General features: G+C 41.2%; 2 protein-coding genes across 2 annotated transcripts; both read left to right on the forward strand.

The window, feature by feature from the left end:
- Positions 1-13,515: 13,515 nt before the first annotated feature.
- Positions 13,516-14,913, forward strand: LOC123469722. Its single transcript, XM_045168934.1, has 6 exons — positions 13,516-13,595; positions 13,656-13,943; positions 14,007-14,186; positions 14,238-14,498; positions 14,579-14,782; positions 14,857-14,913. The coding sequence occupies exons 2-5, from the start codon at positions 13,757-13,759 to the stop codon at positions 14,638-14,640; spliced, it is 690 nt and encodes a 229-aa protein (XP_045024869.1). The 5' UTR covers positions 13,516-13,595; positions 13,656-13,756; the 3' UTR covers positions 14,641-14,782; positions 14,857-14,913.
- A 466-nt stretch (positions 14,914-15,379) lies between these two features.
- LOC123469723 lies at positions 15,380-16,038 on the forward strand. Its single transcript, XM_045168935.1, has 3 exons — positions 15,380-15,445; positions 15,516-15,675; positions 15,743-16,038. The coding sequence occupies exons 1-3, from the start codon at positions 15,386-15,388 to the stop codon at positions 15,847-15,849; spliced, it is 327 nt and encodes a 108-aa protein (XP_045024870.1). The 5' UTR covers positions 15,380-15,385; the 3' UTR covers positions 15,850-16,038.
- Positions 16,039-17,154: the final 1,116 nt, after the last annotated feature.

A 17,154-nucleotide genomic window follows, 5' to 3' on the forward strand; every position in this document is an offset into this window, starting at 1 on the left:
TTTCGAAATTAATGATGTTCGGAAAACCGAAAAAGACCGAAAATATCTCATTCAGTTTTGTTTTGTTTTTAATTGAAACTTCTGGCTTTCAGCCCGATTTTGGCTATGTAACACAGACACAATCTTCTGTAAATGCATATCAAATTTAATTTATGTTCGATTTATTATGCACAAATTCAATCGTTAATTCTTGAATTGGCAAAAGCAATTCGAAATAGGATTATTTTGCAATTGAAACTTTACTGGGCTCAAGGCTCTCAGGGCTCGGCCCCGCGTTGATTGGGTTGTTCATTTTTCTTTTCGGCTTGGGCTGACCAAGTAACGTTTTTTTTTTTGCTCGTGGCTCATCGAGTTATGATCGGGCTGTACAACCCGATCATAACCCATCTATTGTGTAAACGAGCATAATCTATATTAATAAAACAATGGATTGTCAGCTAACCAATCAGAATTCTGAACATCACTTAAATAGGCGTCACTGTTCTACAAGATGGCGCCGGGTAATCTGGGTTGAACCCGAACCCTCAAGATTCGAGTATCAATTTGCACAAAATGCAGCTTTGGTGACTCAATCGTTTCGTTGAAGTTGGAGAGAGAGTGCTGAAGAGGTTGTTCTTTCTTTAGAGGAACGTGGGTAGCTTGTCAGAACTGGGTTATTTTTATTAGGACTGAAATAGAAACAAGAATTGAGGACTGGAGTCATTGGCAGGGGAAATTATTCAGTTCAATAAATAACTTTTTAAAAAATGAACATATAGTAAAATTAATGATTTAAATCAGTAATTATCAAACGAAATCTAGTTTAGGTAGACAAACGTAAACGGGTCGTTTATATTCCAATTCCACACTGTTCTAAAAAAATCGACACATAGAGCAAGTGATTGACGCGTACCCCTCCCTATTTGTGAACGCACTCTTGCGGATTTCGCCATGTTTGTTACGAGTCCGTTTTTCCTCTGAGGAATCCTTATAGGGAAAAAAAGGGAGTTCTGTTTGTGCTTTCACCGGCTAAGGTTGTGTTTCTTTGTGTCGCGTAAGTTCCACAGTAGAAAGCGTAAAGAAAAACGCCCCAATTTTTGTAGTTTTGTTACTGTTCCTTAACGCCATAAGACGCTAGGATAAAATAAGCCCACCCATCCCCTCTTTTTTCTCATGGCCAGCAGGGCCAGGGATCCAGGGCTACACGTGTGTCTAGCAGGAAATCAGTGAAAAATTAAAATTAAAGCCTGTACAGTGCATTGGTACAAATCAGAGAGGAATAAAATGGATGTCCAGATTGCGGAATTTAACTGGCCGGGAAAGAGTAGGAACTGGCCACCGCTCATAATAAAAATGAAAAACGGTAGTAGCTACGAAAATTTACCACTCTCGGAGCAGAATAAGATTGCAGCGGAAATCCAAAAGGAAATTGGATCCGTCAAAAACAGTTATCCCGGAAGAGGTGGAGACCTCTTCGTGCAAGTAGGTGAAGAGGAAGCCTTCAACAGATTAAGAGATCAAGAGGTTAGGTGGACAAGATGTCGACGTTCAGTTACCGAAGCGGTTCTATATAACATGGGCGTCATCTCAAATGTGTCCATAGATTATGAAGATGAGGAAATAAAACCGCTTTGGAAGAACAAGGGTAGTTGAGGCTAGAAGAATTACACGCAAAAATGACGGAAGGGGAGAAGACATACGAACCAATATGGTGCAGTTAACTTTCAAAGGTGAACCCGGACAGAAGTTAACGGACAGGGTAAAATTAGGTTTCGTTTCACACCCCGTTAGACCCTTCTACCGTTACCCCTACAAATGTAAAAAGTGTTATAGGCTGGTCATCTACAGACTTTCTGCAAAAGTCAGCAAGCATGCCACAGGTGTGGATCCATTCATAAGGAAGATGTGGAATGCAAGATGTATTGCGTAAACTGCGGCCAAAAAGACGAGCATACATCGGATGATACGAAATGTCCAAAGTACCAGCAACTGAAAAAGGAGATCCAACTAATAGACCGCAGGAAGCCGCACATAAATGAGAACAAGGATTGGGGAAAAATCACCCCCAGCTGGAGAGTAGGAGAGGAAGATATGGTCACGAGTGGACCGGCAGCATGGGGGAGGACAACAGAGGATCCATCTGTGATAGAAGAAATAAAATCGTTAAAGAAAACAGTCTCGAGCTTACGAAAGAAATCCACGATTTAAAAAATACAGAAAATACCGAAGTTTGAAAACAGGATAACTACGGTGGAGGCCCAAGGAAAAGCATTAGAATGGGACGTAAAAAACCAAAGCTTATTTCACCCTCATCAGATCCCAAATGCAAAAACGATGGACATGATACAAAAATGGCTGAAGGGGAAGAACTAGAAGCAGAGGAAATGGAAGTAGCTCTTAGTGAAGGTTTCACGGACTAGAACCTGAGAACGAAACTCCTGAAGAAATAATTCAAAACGAAGTCGACAAAAGAAAGCAAATTGATTGGCAGGATGAGACTTCACCAGGCAAGATAAGGGGACTAAAACAAACTACAAACGACCCTAGGCCACTAAGTACCCCACAGAAAAAACTCAAGGTAACAACAACTACCAGAAAATGACTAGACAACAACAATCTAAGTTAAGATGTCTGCAATGGAATGCAAGCAGCCTAAATAAAGCAAACTACGAAGAATTCAAAAATACCTATGTTCAATTAAACCTCAAATAATTTTTCTTAGCGAAACTCACTGGAAGAGCCAAACAAATTTTAGTTTTCCTGGTTATGCACTCTACCGCACAGACCGCACAGATAAAAAGGAGGCGGAGTAGCACTCTTATAAGTTTAGCACTAAACCCAACATCTATGCGCCATCGCCAAATTAGAAACCTGGAGTGGGTGGGAGCAAGTTTTTACACGCCACCCACACAACGCAAGGCAGTCCGTCGGATGTCCGACAGATGTCGGGGTCGGATGTTGAGTACATCTTTTTATATCCTTCGGACAGCCCGATATCCGATTTGGATGTCCTACGGATGTATTTTTTTTGGTTTTGACTGCTCTTAACAGCGCCGTCAGACATTCTCAGGATATCCGAACGGGCTTTCATTTGGCTATAAATATGACATGTATTGGACATCTATTCATGAAAAACATTAGGCTTTACCAGGATTCGAACCGGGTCTCCCGCATCACAGTCGAATATTTGAAAAAATGCTTAAAGCGACCTTTATTTTTTAAAGAGCCGTTTGTATTCTTGGTCTTCTGCTAGACTTCGTGGAGAGCAGACGTGTTTTTAAAGAGCTCCGGTTTTTATTGATGAAGTGTTTCAGCTCCTTGTATTATTTTTACATTTTATCCATTGACATCCAAAAACCCTTAAAAATTCTTATGCTTTAACCAAAACAAATATTGAATTTTAATGCATATATTTCTTAAATTTTATTACTCCATAGAATTTATTTATTTATTCTTTTTATCCTTGAATTTCTTTTTTCATTTCATTCCACATTTTCTTCGGTTTTAAATTTTTTTAATTCTTCACTAAATTTTTTTTTATTCCACAATTTCTTCGGTTTTAAGTTTTTTTTTTTTATTTTTATTCTTCTCAAAATTATTTTATTTTTAATTTTAGTACTTAAAAAATCAATTTTGCTATTTTTTTCTTTCTTTCTTAAATTTTTAAAAATCTTTTCTTTCTATATTTATTTAGAATTTTCTATTCAGATTTTAATTGGTTTATTTTTTATTTTTCTAACAATATTTTACCGATTTTTGCTTTACTTTTTTGTTTTTAGTCAATAAGAATTACTATTTTATTCTTTCATATGCAAGTGGGCCTAGGGTAGTAATGGCAGAGGAAGGAGCATCTAGTAGAAATTCTACTAGAGTAAGACTCCATGGGACAATCATTAAAATCCCAGTTCCTCTGCCAAACATTTTAAAATGTGGGGAGAAATCCTGTCAAGGTGAGCGAGGTAGCGGTCCCTGGTCTGGGGATCGCAAGAGACAATTGGCGGAGACACATATAAAAGAAAGACATTCTAGGAGAGGGGTTCAGTACACCCAGTATGTCTGCCTTGGCTGTAAAAAGGAATTTAATTCCTTTATTTCAGCCGGCAGACATGCAAGACCTTGTACTGAGTCCCTTTCCTCCAGTATTCTCCGCCATTCCTCGAACTAACCATTGCATCTGCAATGGATGGTTCGCAGGGGTCTTCTTTATCTCGCTCACTCTTCTCTCCCCACGTTTTCCCCTTCCAGAATTGAAGGGGACAAAATCATTTTAAAATACCCTGGGAAACCCATTTAGTGTCCTAGGTGTGAGTGGACTACCTTGGCAACTAACACCAGAGCCATGGGTAGTATCCACAGACACCTAGAGACAGCCCACACACTCCGACTAGTTAAATATTGGGAATGCGGAGTGTGTGGATTTGCTGGAGATGGCCCTACACTAAAAGGACATTACTAAAGGTTACATTCCAATCGGATACCCTCCATCCGATTTGCTGGGATATCCAGTATGGATGGCTCCAACTGTGACTCTTCTGCTGCAGTGACTCTCTAGAGGATGTTACTGCAACAGAAGACGAGCGTGATGAGCTATCCGTGGTGGAAATCCCAGCGATTGAGGAATCCCCTGGTAATGTCCTATCTCCAGCAAATTTTACCGCAAGCCCTATTTTAGATCTTGGGAGGGAGTTCGCCTCCTCTTTTAATACACAAAATTTTAGTTGGCTTTATGAACTCCCCCCACAAGAAAATACTAGCCCCACAATTTTATCACAAGTGATTTTAGACCCTTCACCTAACCCTGAGACCTTAACCTTTGTCCCCAGTCAGCAAAGCATTCGAGGATGTAGTCACAACAGCTCAGAAGAGCAGAGCCAAAGAGACGACGATTTTGTCAGTCTCTGGGTTCCTGCCTTCTTGAGCTGTGAGACTTTACATGACCTAGACGATGTCCTCGAACGTTGCACAGCTGACTGGCTCCCTAAAGCACAAATTTTACAAGACCCTAGCCCTGAACAACCCCGAGGAAACCCTGACAAAAGAAAAAGAAACCAAAACCGGCAGATGCAGAAGGCCCGGCGACATATCAAGCAAAAAGGCGTACGAGGCGAGGAAGATTCAGCGGCTCTTCAACATTTACCCAAGAAGAGCCGTTCGAGAGGTGCTCGAAGACCGTTCACCCTCCTACGATGGTACTGTACAAGCTGCGGAGGAATATCTCAAGAGGACTTACAACCGATTGAGACCATCTCCGCAGCAGTGCCAAAGTGCGAGGGAACTCTACGACACCTGCGACTGGTCCCAACCTTCAGAGGACCAGATGAACTTCCTTAATCGTGCGCCAACCCAACAAGAGCTTGAAGCTAAGCTTCGCCGGGCTACCAACACATCACCAGGGGTTGATGGCCTAGAATACCGTCATCTTAGAGCCATCGACCCCAACTGCATTCTGCTGGAAACAGTTTGTAAAATGGTTTGGAAGCTAGGGGTTCTAATTGTTGGAAGACATCGCGAACTGTCCCCATTTTCAAAAAAGGGGACACTAGCGACTATTCCAACTTTAGACCAATATCCCTTCTTCCTACCATCTACAAACTGTTCTCGGGAGTAATCAGCCAGAGAATAACGCAATGCGCTTCAGACCTTGGCTGGTTATCTCCCCGAGCAAAAGGGTTTCTCCCCGGGGGTCCATGGTATTCAGGAACATACACAGCTCTTACAGACGGTTGTCGAGGAGACAAAGACCAAACGAAAGCACATGTCTATTGCATGGCTGGACATGTGCAACGCATTTGGATCTGTGCCTCACGCCGTTCTGAATGAGCTGTTCACATCACTTCCAATACCAGAGGACCTCCGGCGCATCCTGGTGGACATATATTCGGGAAATCGGATGGATTTTGCCGTTGGGAAAGAATCCATCCGCATTTTCCCGACAGCAGGTGTTCGCCAGGGTGACGCTCTTAGTTCCCCTATTTTTAACCTGGCTTCCGAACCCCTCGTCAGGGCCGGAAAGTCCAATATTAACCGGGATTTTTAATTTTTGGCTCGTTCAGAAAACCACGGCATATGCTGACGACATTGCCGTGGTTACAAATTCTCCCTCCGAGCTCCAAAACATTTTAAACGTTTTTACCCTCACCGCAAACACCTTAGGGCTGCAATTTAATGCCGGGAAGTGTGCTTGCCTGGTCTTCGACAAAGGCAAGCCGTCTGACGCCCAGTGCCGAATTGGTGATCAATTAATTCGGTGCTTGGGTCCAGACGACCAAGAAACATATCTTGGTACACCGATCGGAGGAAAATTGCGGTTCCGACCACCAACTGACCTTATCCCTAACCTCGACAAGATTGCCGCCTCCCACCTCGCACCATGGCAAAAACTTGAAATCTTCCGTAGCCACCTTCTTCCCTCCCTTTCCCATCACCTCGCTTCGGGTCGGGTCCTGAAAGACTGTCTTACCCAACTGACACTGAGTGTAGGAAGTTTCTAGGCCTTATTTGCAACCTTCCCAATCACGCAACGGTCCCGTTCTTCTACGCGGACCGGCGGGTTGGGGGCCTAGGAACATGCCGCCTCACTGATGATGCCGATATCTGGACCATCGCCAGGGTTGCTCAGCTCCTCACTTGTAGAGACCCCACAGTGAGGAACATATGCCGAGAGCAGCTCCATGACACCATGCGAGGGTTCAGAAACGAGCATCCAGGAGTGTTGCCAGTTGGGGAATATCTTTCGGGATCCGTGGATGGGGGCTCTACAGACTGAGGTACGCGGAGGCAGGGTCCAATCTTTGGACTCTTGCCCGCCAAGCTGCCAAACGACTGGGAGTGCGGATTGATGTATCCGGCGACGAAAATCTAAGAATTGTCGCCGATGACGTCTCCGTAAGCCCAGTCAAGGCAGTCCGCGGACTTCGGAAAGTAGCTCGGCAGCGCTATACCAGGAACCTAATTTCCGACAAGAGCCACCAGGGAGTAGTTGCCACTGGCCTCTCCCTGGAAGACAAGTCGAAAGACATGGCTCGCCTGGTATCCTGCCGTACGCCCCTCCTTCCTTCCGCGACTGGAGATATTCACAGAGCCCGGCTCGACATCCTTCCTCTTCGGGGGCACTCGTGGTTTTGCTCACAGGAGCAAGATACGAGTTGCCGCCGATGCGGAAAGGAAAACGAGACCGGGTTTCATGTGCTTAACCACTGTGAAGAAGGTCTCCAGCTCGCCACCAAGAGGCACAACACCATCCAAGATCTCTTGGAGTCGCTGCTAGTCAAGCAGGGACACGACGTCACGATCAACAATGCCATCCCCGGGCAAAGGTTAAGACCGGATGTTGAATTTCCACTATCCGGTTCCCGGGTGATGGTCGACGTCGTGGTCTCGCTATGACCAACCAGGGAGTATGGAGAATGCCTACCAGCGGAAATATGATAAATATTCTTCGCATGGGAGGATTCTCCCCTGGTTGTCGGGTCTCTTGGATCATGGTACCCCAGGAACGACGAAATCCGTTCGATTCTTGGAATCAACGGAAGATCCTGGGGTGCCTTCCGATTCAAGGCCCGATTGGCAGCGATCCAGGGATCAATGGATATGGTGTGTTCCCATTTCCATCATGGTGCACCAAACCCCGAAGCTGAGGATATCCCCCTCTTCCCGTAGTAACTCCATACCCAGTAGATGAGTAGACTCTTCCCCATTTTTTTTTATTTATGTAATTTTAGTAATATTTTCAAATGCACCCACCCCATACATGTTTATTCCCTTCCGGAAACCCTCCATAAACTAGCCACTGTGCCAATCTAAATATTTATTATGTATCATTTTCGAACAATACAATCGAATTGTTGTAAAACACTTGAACTTTTTTCGATAACAAATCCCATACAGGATTTTTAAGAAGTCAAGATGATGTCGAACATAGGTTAAACCAGAGGTGTATAAATTGAAATTAAACAATTTATGCTAAATATTTTTGAATTTTAAGCTTCAGCATGATTTATTAAGTTTAAAGTAGTTTTTTATTATTTGAAATTATAATCCTATCATAAGTATACTTGCTTTTAATATTATTAGATGCCGAATAATATTTATTTTCTGTGAGTTAATTTTCAATGGCTTGGTTCCCGTAAGCTAAACGGAAAGCTTGTGCAAACACGACTTTCATATATTTTATTCATTTTTGTAATAAATTTTAAAATAAACCATCCGGCAAATAGATCATTAGGCTTACTCCTTTATTTTTTAAATTTTTCATTTTAAATGCTGGACTTCAAATAAAAATACGTTACGGTTAAGTTTTCCCCTCTCAAGAAATTTTGACAATTAATAATGAAACTTAGTGATCGGCCCCAATTAGTTCTAATCGAGTTAACCACCCCGCACCGATAAAGTGCATTCAGGGTTGAAATGAGGTGCCACTTTTTCAACCGGGGCGGTGCGGGGAAAAATTTGAGGTTAACCTGTTGCCCTGAAGCAATAAAAAAATGCCGTTCTTTCGATTTCAGAGTAATAATCGGGGCAAGCGGATTGAACGAGCTATTATCGGGGTTGTTATCGGATAGATCGGGTAAAACAGTCAATCGATAATGTTTTTTGCATTGATGAATCGATTGATTGCAATCCAATTAATTGCAAACCCCAATTGAATTCGGGGAGAAGAATTTTCCACCCTGAGCCACGCTTCGATGGCCCGAAATGAGAAACCTGATTTGCAAAAAAGCGCCCTGATTGGCTCGAGGCCGGTCCTTAAATGAATTGGCTGTTGGAAGGAGGTCCGTAGAATATAATTTTCGCACATCCACTGCACTTCCAAAGTGACTAGCCGACGGACATCCCTGGAACTACCCATTGAGTACATAGATATCTAACGGATGTTCGGCCATGATTCGGACATCCGACGGCAGAAATGTGCTATATGGGTTATAGAAATTTACAAACTCTCTACACGCACCAATCAAAATCGGCAAGGGGTGACCTTTCAGTCTCCGTTTTTCCTTCGCGGGAAGCCAAATCTGACTTATTTTGGTGGATCAACCGGGCAAAATTTTCCGAAGGTCGGAAAATTCTACTTTCCGCTCCTCTATCTCAATCTTTTCCGATGCTTCACTATCGGGTTGGGGGCGGTGAGTGGGGATGTAAGGACGGGCGGACCATGGATCACGGCGGATACCAATCGTCATATTAATGAATTGGAACTATGAGCGGCGTTTAACAGTCTGAAATGCTTTGCGTCATCGGCATACCGAAGTACGGTAGAAATAAAATTGACTATACCACTGCCGTCGTATACATTAACAAAAAAGGAGGGACAAGGTCTAGCCCTCTCTGTTTCGTCGCACTTGAAATCAACAATTGGTGTGAAGAACGGGAAATCGATTTGTATGCAACGTATTTTCCGGGTAAATCGAATTTCGTTGCCGATGCAGAATCACGCAAGCAACTCTCAACGGGGGAGTGGAAGCCTCGACCTCAGCCTTCGAAAGATCCAGCAAGTGTGGCAAATCAAGGTCGATATTTTCGCGAGTTCGTGGAATACACAGCTTCCGGTTTTCGTAAGCTGGCTTCCTCAGCCTGGAGCTTGGAAGACAGACGCGTTCACGCTGAACTGGAAATACATCAGGAGCTACTCCTTCCTCCGTTCAGTCTCATTCCACATTGCCTTTCAAAGCTAATCCAGGACCAGGCAACAACCGTGATGATCACACCACTCTGGCCCACACAGTCGTGGTTTCCGATCCTGCTGGAGTTGGCGGTGGATGTACCCCGAATGTTCTACCCAGAACAGGATCTGTTGACATCCCCGTTGGGGGAATTCCATCAACTGACAGCCAGCCACTCAATACGGCTTGTCGCCTGGAAGCTATCGGGAGTTGTCTCGATAGCCAAGGGTTTCCGCCAGAGGTTATCAAACTTCTCCTTTCAGCAACAAGAAAGAACACAATCGCTGCATACCAGTCAACGTGGAAAAATTGGAATTATTGGTGTCACGCACGGAACGTCAATCCCATGTCTGGTGGTGTAAAGGAGGTGCTCTGCTATCTAGCCGGAATGTTTGAGCGGGTATGAGCTATAGCTCTATTAATGTATCCAGATCTATGCTCTCTTCTACTCTTAACATGGGAATCGGCAACCGCGAGGAAATAGGAAAACACCCTCTAGTAACCCGACTGATGAAGGGTATTCCTGTATAGCGCAGGATGTCCAAAGGACGTCCATTTTAAGTCCCCACATCCCAATCTTATCCCAATACGTAACGAATTTAAAATGACATCCGTCGGATTTGTGATATGGGGAGAGAAATCGACATGGAAAGGTTACATCCCATTAAAATCCCACAAAGAATTTGAAAAAGACTTTGTGGGATGCAAAGCGTTTATTACAAATATTATATTCTGCTATATTTATAAGAAATATTTTCTATAGATTTTTTATCTTGTCACTATTCAGTTTTTGGACTTAGAACAATTGCATGCCCTCATTGGACGATTCAGTGTGATTCGAACATCCGATATCGATCAATAATATTGATCGATACTTTATGTAGTCACTCATTAAACAAAGGGAAAATATTGATTACATTTTCATAAAAAGATTTTTTTTTTTAGTTTACTAAATAACAATTTTTTATGCAGATAATTCAACTTTTTCTATTTTGGAAAAATTAAAAATTAATACGAATTTTGGCAACATGTTTCTGCATTCGTCGAAATCCAGACCCGCCATTACTTGTCGTCTTTTCTTCGAGCGGGAGTGTGGTACAGTCACATACTATCTTTAGTGAAATTTTTTAGACTTTCTGTGTTGATTTTGAAGTGAATTTTCTTCAAATAAGTAACTCTTTTCTCGGATAATTACACTGCGATTTTTTCTACGATATTTCAAAGAGTCCATGGTATGTAGAATTCTTTTTAATTGTAAATATACAAAATTCTCTTTTTTGCCAGCATGTTAAACGTGGTGACCATGTGCTTGCCTCGTGTTCGGCAATTTTTTAATTTTCAATTTTTTGGTTAACCTTACCTTATTGCTTCTTTTTTTGGTAAACTTCAAAACGCATTCCATTACTCATTTTAATGTAGTTCTATTTTTGTATATAGATTTCCTCATGATGGCGGGTGACTTTGATACATCTTCTAATTCATCGTCGAATTCTTCATCTCCATTTCGTTCCCCTGCAGCATCAACGTCATCATCACGATCAGTGATAACCAAAAAGTAAAAACACAAATTAGATATAGGCCTTACAGTGCTAGATATAAGCGTAAAAGGGTTCAAAAAGAACTTAATTCCCAAATTTATATTGAAACTCAATGTGGGACGGCACCACCGATCCCTCATTTGTCATCAGAATCCGACGAGTTGTCATCAGATGATGATTTCTATAGCTGTCTTGATGTTGAATCGAGCGCATCATTTCAAGACTTTTACGATTCTGGTAGACTTAGTGATTTTACCCCTGATTCGTCAGATACTGATGATGGGGATTTTGATGATGAGGATATTTTAGTACGAAATTTTTTATTGAGACATTATGAAGACGGTAGTGGGAAACAGGAAATGTTTGACGACAATGATGTTGGAAATGATGAGCGTCCTACATTTAGGCAGCTGTTCTCTGTTTGGGTAACTATTTGGGGAATTTGTCAAAATGCTGTCGATGATCTACTGTCTCTATTTAGAAGTCAGTCTTGGGGATTAGATTTACCTAAAACGTGTCGGTCCCTTTTAAAAACTCCGCGTTCTGTCAATGTAAAAGATATACCGCCTGGGAAATATCATCATTTCGGAATTCTGAATGGAATAATACGCATACTAAATTTAATTTCAGAATCAGACATTCCATTTGAGATCTTTATTTTTGTCAACGTAGACGGCCTTCCAATCGCAAAAAGTAGTGGGAGCCAATTGTGGCCAATCCTAGCTATGATTTCAAATATTCACTTTCGACAAGTGTTTTGCGTTGGGCTTTTTCATGGTAGTGAAAAACCGCATTTCTCGTGTGAATATCTTGCCGATTTCATATCTGAGGCACTTAATCTATGTAATAATGGTTTTACGTACAAAGGTCGCCCTCATATTTTAAAAATTGATGGTTTCATATGCGATGCTCCTGCTCGGTCCTTCATTTTGGGGGTTAAAAGTCATTCTGGTTACTTTGGCTGCACGAGATGCATACAACAGGGAGAATATCTTGGCAGGGTTGTCTTTTTAGAGCGTGACTCTCCTGCGAGAACGGATCAATCAGTTTCGGAATCGCCAACATGAAGATCATCATGTCGGCGATTCCATTCTTGAAAGACTTGATATCGACATGGTAAAGGATATCCCCTTGACCCTATGCACTTAGTAAAACTTGGTGTTAGTAGAAAATTACTCTTGACTTGGATTCGTGGGCCATTACAGCACAGACTGCTCAAGTCGCAAGTTTTAGTGTTGTCATCTCGATTAGAGGATTTACGAGATTATGTCCCAAAAGAATATCCGAGAAAAACCAGGTCATTAAAATTTGTTGATCGAATGAAGGCAACGGAACATGGATTTGTTCATTCTTGTGTCGGTCCCGTAATTTTTATGGATATTTTGCCCCCTCGCGTTTTTAATAATTTCTTGGTTTTTCATGTGGCTATTACTATTCTTTCATATCAAGAATTTTGCCATACCCAGAATGATTACGCACGGAATTTATTAAAATTTTTCGTGGAAGAAGCTGAAGAAATCTACGGGTCAGAATTTTTGTCTTATAATGTACACAGCCTCATACACCTTCCCGATGACGTTTTGCGTTACGGCTCACTCCCAAATTTTTCTGCATTTCCATTTGAGAATTATATGCAGACTTTGAAAAAACTAATAAGAAAGAGTGACAAGCCCTTACAACAGATAGCGAAGCGTTTGGTAGAGTTGGGAAATTTTGACTTTGCCAAAAACAAGAAGGAAGTGTCAGTTCACAATCGTGTTTTCCGTTTCGAGCATGACAAAGGCCCCTTACTGCCCGGTCTCCGCTTCCGTTCAATAATCTAGTAGGCCTACAGGGAATTGAGAGTGGGTCCATGGCATTTGACTTGTAAAATTCCGAATTCATGTATCTATCTGAAGGATATGACTGTCTTTTGCATAGAAAACATTATTAAAACAGAGAACAACTCTTTATTTTTTGGTCGGCGATTCAATCAAACAAGTGATCTCTACTCTTATCCTATTAGATCTTCTTGTTACCACATCTATTCTGTAAGTCTTTTATCTGATCGCTTAGAGGCCTTGCCAATAGATTTGTTTCAAGTAAAAGCTGTTCAACTTCCTATTCCTTCACGAAATGGATCTTTTGCAGTATTTCCTTTGCATTTTGAAAATCACCATTAAGTTTAATGAATTAATATAGTATTTTGTAAATTTTTTGAAACCTTTTTTAGCCTAAATTTGCAATTGTCGAGGAAATCACTGAAGATGTTGATGATGTTGACAAGTGGGTGGAAGTTGTATGTAAGAGTTGGTTTGATGGTGAATACTGTTTATTTCCTCCGAAAAGCAAAGAAAATATATTACGACTTATGTAAAAACATGTCATCAACCAGACTCAAGTTGGGTCAAATATCCTGCAAAATTAATCAAAACATATGGTGAGAGAGTAAGTCCTTAATTATTTCATTGTCCTGTGTTTAAATCTTGTATTCATTTAGCATCTTACGATGAAGCAAGACAAAAACTCAATAAAGCAGTTAAGGGGGATGATCTGTGTACAACCGACGCAGATGAAAGGAAAAAAACCAGAAAATCGCGAATGTCAAAATTTTCCCGAGAAGATAAAAATGAAGATGATGACATGGCAATCAATCGTTCAAAGAAAACATCTTTTAAAAGAATTCGGCAATTCCCGGCTAGTGGCAGCGAAGACGAAATGGCGAATTCTTCTGTTCCGCCAAAACCACCAGCAATTGCATTAGCCAATACCAAGCTTTCCTCACAAAGTCAGATTACAGTCCTTTACTTTTTTAATTTTCGTAAACTAATGTTGTATAAACGTAATTTAGGCAATCTACAATCTCAACGTTCTTGCATCAAAAGAACAAAAAGTTTGCCATCAAACAGTAAGAAGCCAACCAGAAATGAGAATGTGAGATGCTTTCCTGAAAAGCAAACAGGTTTGCGAGATACAACTAGCAAGCCAAATGACTCGTTTAAAGACGACAGCGACATACTTTCGTTTTCAGGTAAATAATTGAAATATTGATTCAAAAAATTTTTACGGTAATTTTGTACAGATCGAACTCATCATTTTTCCACCCGATATCGTCCTGTAAATTACGGGTATTCTGTTCCAGAATTTGGAGATGAAGGCGAATTTCAGTCAATGGACACTGATTTGAACCAGTCAAACAGTGAAAATCCAGCAAACACCAGAATTAATCATGCGAGACATGGATCTGAAAAGCATAGTTTGCAACCTAATACGTCCAGCAACAGCATTGACACAATTGAAGATGATGGTAATATTTCCATAAATATTCAATTACCGTTTTCAGGTGAATATTTAAAATACCAGCACTATCAATATTTATTTTTTTAACCCAAAATGTATCAATTTACAATTAATATTGTTTAGGCCAAGCTGTGCATTTTTCTACTAGACATCGTCCAGTAAATTACGGTTACTCTGTTCCATGATTAAGCGATGAAGAAGACTCTACGGACACTTGGACTTCTGCTATGGAACCTGAGAAAGCAAAAACCAAATCGTTTCATGATAGTGACACCAATCATTCAGTTACTAAAGCAAAATTAGCGCTGTCATCAAAAAGTATAGCAGGTAGGGCAATTTTCTTCAGATTTTTCGTATCAAATGGAATATAAATCTTTATACGGCACGATTTTCATTTTTAGGGAAGTCAAATTCAGACAAAGGAAAGAGTTTGTTACCATCATCCAATAATAAACAGCAAAAAGTGCTTGGTCAGGATCCCAGTCAGCTGTTTCTCATCGTTTCCCAATGACAAAGTGGCTTGTGAATCCCAACCCCATTATTCCCTTTACGACAATGACAACGCATCTCCGAGATCCGAGCCATATCATTCCCGGTACGACAATAACAAAGCGTCTGCTGTTTCTCGATCTCAAAACTCACTCAGAACCGTTAAATTTCGAAATAATGGTAGGTTATCTTTCTGGTATTTAAAAAATAATTATCGCTGTATTAATGGCAATGCTAACGTTCTTTATTATTTTCAGAAACTTCGTCACAACTCTTACATCGAGGCATAGTCAAAGCAAACTTTGGAATCCAGGATAATCAGAAGTTAACAAGTGGATTATTTGAACGAATGAAGTGGATGGATTTGGCTCTTCAAAAGAAAATTTTTAATGATGAGCCAGAGCAAGATGGTTTTAATTTCGAAATCTTCCTCTCACTTCAATGTTGGAATTTGAAGAAGTGAACGACCAGCTCAAGCCTTTTCATGCTCGAAAATCTTTAGTAAGTATAATATGTACTGAAAACTGTATTGAATTCATGTGTTCCTCATTATTTACATTTTTTTTTCTAGAAAGAGAAACTTGCAGTAATTGGAGGAAAAAGTCCTGCAAGTGTAGTGAAGAAAATCCTAAAAAAGGTTCTGGATAAGGAGTTCGGCAAGCAATTTAGCTGGTACGGGGGGAGAGGAAATTGCAGCTTGGGCTCCTCTCTTCTTGGAAAAATAATACTAGGTACGAGATAACAATTTTTTTACTTTTCTCCGCATAAACTAATACCAGAAATATACTTTTATGCCAGAATCCGCTACTTCTAGTAAGACGTTACCCATAACAGAAACAGACGCCATTGACGCAGCAATGTCTTGGCTTCGCCATTTAAAGGATAAGAAGACTAACGCTAATTGAAACATCAGCCCTATCAACCGTGGTTTCCTCGATCAACCAAGAACATAACATTTTAATTATTTTAGTTATGAATTTAGGCGATTTCTTTATTCATTGTCTTTTCTTTTAATTAACACAACTAAATTGCAATTAGCGGTTTTCGTGTTGAATTTATTCTGTTTGTATTTATTGTAAGAAATACAGTTTATCGGTTTTTATATGATATTTTAAAAATTATTTAGAAAGCACATTCACGTTAATATTAAATGAAAGTTAGAATTCAAAGCCCTAGCACGTCTAATTTACATCCAAAACGGTAAAAATGCAACGTCCTTAGGACGTCTTTAAGATAACTTTTGGGTACTAAACGGGGCGGTCATAGGTAGAGCAAGAAGCCGTCCATGGGACATCCATAACGGACATCCATTGAATGTCCTTTGGACCGCACTGTGCTATATGGGTTTTTCAAACAAGGCCGCCGACCCCCAAGTATAGTGGAACATGGGACCCGTCAAGAGTTCTCTCTCATTTTGACGTGACGGCCGGACAAACTTTATCTATTTTGCAACTAGCACGCAAACTGGCCACCCTGCTGGCCTTAACGACCCTATTGAGATGTGCCGAGATTGCGTCTATCCAGATAGAGACGATTGAGTTTGCCGGTCCTAAAGTTTATTTTGATCTGGGAACTCTCCGAAAATCTCAACGTTCCGGCCCGCTTATGCGTCTGTCACTGGACGAGTGGAGCCAAAACAAAGCTATTTGCCCCCTCTCCGGTTTGCAATCATACATAGCGAGAACCAGTAATCTTCGAAAACCGCATAACGCAAAACAACTCCTTATAGGTTCTACCAAACCACATAATCCAGTTACGAGTGCTACAGTAGGGCGATGGATTAAAGATCAACTGCGGGAAGCCGGCATCGACACTTCTATTTTTTCAGCCCATTCTACCAGAGGGGCAGCGGCGTCTAAAGCCGCTTCCTCTGGAGTTTCTATCCAAGCCATTTTAAAGCAAGGGCATTGGTCCAACGAAAACACTTTTTCTAAGTTCTACCGTCGTGAATCGGCATCTGAACGGAACCCGGTCGAGTCAGCCGTTCTGGCCATTACGGACTCTGAATCTGACTAGTTTAGTTTTGATTTTGACATTTATGCTTTAAATTCACATAGGTAGTTGATGCGAGACGAATTTATAACAATTTGGGATTGGCCGAGCAAGCGAAGCTTGCGATGGTCAATCATAATTGTTGGAAATGAAGTAGAGCATCAACTAGCTATCTCCCACCCACCCGCTCCAAGTTATTTTCCCCCGCAATTTAAGGA

This window comes from Daphnia magna, linkage group LG2, assembly GCF_020631705.1.
Source record: "Daphnia magna isolate NIES linkage group LG2, ASM2063170v1.1, whole genome shotgun sequence".
In the NCBI taxonomy this organism is placed as follows: Eukaryota; Metazoa; Arthropoda; class Branchiopoda; order Diplostraca; family Daphniidae; genus Daphnia; species Daphnia magna.

Excerpts from the sequence above, each read along its gene's own strand:
- LOC123469722 (XM_045168934.1), top strand. The coding sequence starts at position 13,757 with ATGTCAAAATTTTCCCGAGAAGATAAAAATGAAGATGATGACATGGCA. Across the intron at positions 14,187-14,237 it reads CGACATACTTTCGTTTTCAG|ATCGAACTCATCATTTTTCC; the intron begins GTAAATAATTGA and ends AATTTTGTACAG. Across the intron at positions 14,499-14,578 it reads TATTCAATTACCGTTTTCAG|GCCAAGCTGTGCATTTTTCT; the intron begins GTGAATATTTAA and ends AATATTGTTTAG.
- LOC123469723 (XM_045168935.1), top strand. The coding sequence starts at position 15,386 with ATGTTGGAATTTGAAGAAGTGAACGACCAGCTCAAGCCTTTTCATGCT. Across the intron at positions 15,446-15,515 it reads TTCATGCTCGAAAATCTTTA|AAAGAGAAACTTGCAGTAAT; the intron begins GTAAGTATAATA and ends TTTTTTTTCTAG. Across the intron at positions 15,676-15,742 it reads TCTTGGAAAAATAATACTAG|AATCCGCTACTTCTAGTAAG; the intron begins GTACGAGATAAC and ends CTTTTATGCCAG.